Source organism: Alligator sinensis, unplaced genomic scaffold, assembly GCF_000455745.1.
Source record: "Alligator sinensis unplaced genomic scaffold, ASM45574v1 scaffold482_2, whole genome shotgun sequence".
Lineage (NCBI taxonomy): Eukaryota > Metazoa > Chordata > Crocodylia > Alligatoridae > Alligator > Alligator sinensis.
In genome coordinates this window covers 220,534-225,252 of record NW_005842678.1, presented here as the reverse complement: position 1 = coordinate 225,252, position 4,719 = coordinate 220,534, and the positions used below count along the sequence as shown (strand labels likewise).

The window sequence follows — 4,719 nt, the reverse complement described above, 5'->3', positions numbered from 1 at the left end:
TGGGGGGCTGTGCCCACTGTCCCAGCCCCTAACATGGCTGCCCTGCCAACCCCAGCTCCCCGCCCTTAAAAAAAAACAAAAAACAAAAAAAACCCCAAACTCACTAGTTCTTGCTGTGGCCTCGGGGCTTCTGGGAGCTCATGGAAGAGCCCCCCTTGCAGCGCAGGACAGTGGGAGGCAGCAGGGATCGGCCCCCACTGGGCAGCAGCCAGTGAATTCAGGGGTTTTTGTTTGTTTTTTTTAAAGGGCTGGGAGCTGGAAGAGGGCAGGGGCCAGGGGGCTCGTGACCGAGCCCCCCCACATGGCATGGGGCAGTGGGGGCAGCGGGGATCGTCCCCCACCTGGCAGCAGCCGGTGAGTTGGGGCTTTTTTTTTTCCAAAGAGTCGGGAGCTGGGGCCAGGCGGAGCAGCCACTGAGAGTGGGTGGGGAATGGGGCATGTGTGATTCCAAGATTCAGCTGATTTGGCATCATCCAAATCTCTGAATCAGATTTGACCGAGTCGATTTGGGACAATGATTTGAATCACCGAATTGAATCACTGTTCCCAAAATCAGCCGGATCCAAAACCGAAGCGAATACTAGCCAATTAGCACAGGCCTATTAAATACCACAATGCTGGAAGTCTTTGCAGTTAAGCCAAGCATACCTCCTCTATTAGCCATCCTATCTGAGCTACAACCCAGCACAGGGGATGGAAGGGTCTTCGGGAAACCTGGTGAAGCACATTTATACAGGGTTTCATGGCCCAGTCTGTACTGTACAGAGACCAGAGATGGACCAAATGAGAATGCTTGGAAGACGTGATCTAAGTGCTCTCAGTGTTATCCCCATATACACTTTGTGCCATGTGATCTAGCCTGGCTAATATGACACAAAATATGAAAATAAAGTACAAGATAATAATAAATCCATACCATATAATAAATTCAAATCCAAGCTAAATGTTTATATCTAGATTTGCAGGTAAAATCAAATCCATCAAAATTATGTCAATAATAATAATACTTCCATTTGAAAGCACTCTTAAAATAGTACTGAGTTCAACTTCATATACTTCAACATTGTTTCATAAATATTTAAGCTGGAAAACAGCAAGTAAGTGTTCTGGAGGTCAGAAGGCAAAGTAAGGATTTATTCCAGGATAGGGTAAGAGTTTGTATCTAGACTATAGTGCAAGCAAGCTGAATATAAGTAGCAACTCACTGAAGTCCCTCTGTACCAGTGCAAATGGCAGTGGTATTAGTCATTTTTCACTGTTCTGGTTGAGTGCAGGTATGAGTGGATACCTGTGAACACGGTATCATTATTGTTGTTGTTAATAATAATGATAATAAATCCCTAGTTCCCATCCATCACTTTTCACTGTAAACCTTGGCCAGCGAAACTGTGATAGGGCACATGATCAAAAGTCCTGTGCATTTGTGTACAATTTTTGTGTTATATCTTGAAAGACAAAAAGATTATTTTTTCAATCTAAACATGTATGTAATTTCCACTAAAGCAAACTGATGTGTATGTCTGATGTCCACTAAAGCAAACTGATGTCTATTAAAATCTGCTCCCTGAGTCCACTTTGCAAACAACCACTTGCTTCCAAGAGGTAAACTGACAAAAAAGGTGATGGCTTTATAAGACATGGAAAAAAAGGAAATATGGGCTTGGGTCTGGACCTGCTTTCAAGTCAAAGCCAGATGCTCTGACAAACCATTTCTGCTCAGATGGCTAGGGGCTGTATTCAAAACAAGGTTCTTTACAACCCATCAGATTTGTTTGGCCTACGTACAGTTACACGTTTTGTAACTTTACAATAACTATATCCAACTCAAACTGTTATACAGTATGAGCCTTAGTGTAGTTACAGTTACCATTATCAATTAGTTCCTTTCCCACAGGGCAATAAGATACACCAGCAAGCACTTCAAAGATGGATAACTGCATCAAGAGTAGAATTGCTTGAACCAATAAGGCATAATTAATGAGATATAACTCAGGTATACAGACAAGCCTTCTTCTCACACTTCTTAGGTCATGACACGTTGCTAAAAATCAAAAAGGAACATCTGAACATGTGCTTGCACTCCACGCGAGAAAAAAAAATAAAAAATCTTAGTCTGTATTTATAACCTGACAACTTGTAAAAGATTCTTTAATGTCTTTACAAAAGTGAATTACACAGATTAAGGGCTCATATTTGGTTCTTTGATGAAAAGATATATGGGACATGGCCATTTGCCCCATTCACTAAAACTGTATCCCCTCAAGGTCCCTATTCAGGGACTCTTCCCCCTAGTAAGAGGAATTCTGTTTTCTCGAGCCATACTAATAAGTGCTAATTTGCTGAACAAGGACAAGGCAAAACTGTTACGTGACTAAGTGAAGGGATTAGAAACCAATAGCTCTCTGTATTCAACTTTCTCACACTTCTTACAACTACGTTCAGACCTCAGTTTCCCTACCTGTAAAATCAAACGTATTTCAGCAATGTGTTGCAGTTTAAAGAAATTCATGTTTGGAACTCATCTTCTGATCTTTAACTGCAGAGTATTAATCATATAATTTGGAGTCATGTTTTTGATGTAAGTATCTTATATATTGCTACAGTTCTTCAACACCCACTGGCAGTGACTGCAATCAATTCTGAAAACTCCTTTTCATCTCATATAGTCCTTGATGTAACAAATAAGGATACTGTTTTCAGAGAACCACTGAGGAAATATACTATTGCTATTAAAAGTAAATATAATAAAACAACTCTAGTCTTCTTAAAATTCACTTCACTTTTTGAAGTGATTTTAACCTACGAATCTTTCTTCAAAATGAGGAAATCAGGTTATAGAGAGCACACTGTTCAAAAGCAGAGCAACACTACTTAAACAAATGAATAAAAGATTTAGTATCGTGTACAGTACTGTGGTATGACTGTACACAGGATGACCGTGTATAAAGAGTTAAATAGAGGAGATAGGAAGATCATAAGCAAGCAGAAACTGTTCAAATAGGTGATTTAGCTTTACTAAAGTATTGACATTTCAACACTTGTTAAAAGCTTATTTTTAAATGTTGCAATGTTCCAATATATTTACCTTGCTGGTGTTTGGAGAAATACTATAAAATGCCTTTTCTTTCGATACATGAGGAAAGACAGCATCAGAAGAATGAGATCTCTTTTCTTCAGACTGTGGGTCACTTTTTGTTTCAGAGGGAAACCAGTACAGCTTTTCATAGTTTTTCCTTTCTGGGATATCTTCAGTAATTCTGCAAGAAAATTCACTTAACCCAGTCTCTTCATGTTCTCTGCCTGAATGGAAGATAGCAGAATTCAAGCTAGCTGCTTTTTCAAAGGAAAGACTATGAACATTTTCCTGGAATGTTAACTCTCTTGTGTTGCCATTATACAAATATTTCCTTTTCTGTTCACAGACCTTTTCTGTACTCCTCTTGTCTTGTTCATTTAACCATGTCTCTATTTCATCAGACTTAGCGTCGCTTTGATTATCGCCATGAAAACCGTCCTCATGGAAAGAATTGCTGCTTTCTTCATTCGGCAAAGCTTCTGCTTGTACAAGATCAACAGAAATTTCTGTACTTACAGGCAGAATATTACTGTCTGCTGGCATCCTCTGTGGAAAGGAATCACCCAGTGCCATCCCCTTTGAAAGAATCTCCCGGTCTTCTGAACTCTGCCTTTCATGATGGCTTTTTTCTTCTTTTTCTTTATTCTGTTCTGAATCTGTTCTCTCCTCAGTTGATTTCTTTCTTGTTTTCCTTCTGAAATATCTTCTTCCAGGGGAATGTTTCGGAGGATTTAAGGGAGCTTTGGCAGGATCTAAACATTGTTCTTCCTTTTCAGCTCTTACACATCCACAGACATTCCCCATTTGGCTCACAGTAAATCATTTACACAGACTCATTCATTTCAGTATATTTACATACACATAAATCCTTCTCAGAAAGTTGAGAACTCCAGTTTGCACCCTAATTTCTTCCAGACTTCATTTCCATCCTCCTCACGACGTAGCCATTTTGCTTATGAGAAATGCTCACGCAATAAATGTCATGGCATTGTGCCCAGGCAAGGCCTGTGTCTGATTAGACAGTATGGCTTATTTCTGGCCACCAATCCTCTTAAACAAACATCACTGCTTCAGCATTAAGCTGTAATGCTGATGGCCTTTCACAGAAATGACAGAGCACTTATGGGCAATAGAAAAGTCTCACATATATTATAACTTCCTGTTTCGTTTGGTAATTCTAGTTTGTAGACTTGAAAACTATGCAGCAACCTTTGAAACTATTAACCGGCATTCCAAGTCCAAAGCAAACAGCACAGTAAATACCATGAGAGATTTAGTCAGCAGACTCTTTCTCACAATATCTTGAATATTTTTCTACCACATCCATAAGTATATGAAAAGGTGCATTAAGATTCATTATCAAAGGGTGCTCTGGGGAGCAGATTTTTATTTGTGGGGCTTTTCCATAATGGTTGACAGAAAATTATTGCTGGTTGCTCAGTATTTTGCTATCGTAATACAAGCATGAGACCTTACTCAGGTCAGCAGCACTGTGTAAGGACAGGATCTTAGTAGGAGTAGTAAAACTGCAGATAACTAAAGGCAAAGAGAGAGACAGTCTGCCTAAAAACGATCTATTAAACAATTGCAAAATAGAGCTCAACTTGAACAAACCGTAATCTTATAATCTCTCTTGGTTTTAG

The 4,719-nt window shown here is 39.5% G+C and overlaps 1 protein-coding gene across 26 annotated transcripts in view; it reads right to left on the bottom strand.

Moving 5' to 3' along the window:
• DST (dystonin) overlaps positions 1–4,719 on the bottom strand; it is a 428,507-nt gene that overhangs the window by 273,142 nt on the left and 150,646 nt on the right. For 14 of the 26 annotated variants that reach the window (XM_025215820.1, XM_025215824.1, XM_025215822.1 and 11 more), the window contains exon 1: positions 3,086–4,015. The exons of the other annotated variants lie outside the window; for them this stretch is intronic. In XM_025215820.1, coding sequence (XP_025071605.1) covers positions 3,086–3,880 — 795 coding nt within the window. In that variant the 5' untranslated portion in view covers positions 3,881–4,015. Of the gene's footprint in view, positions 1–3,085; positions 4,016–4,719 lie in introns of those variants that run through there. 26 annotated transcript variants of the gene reach the window in all.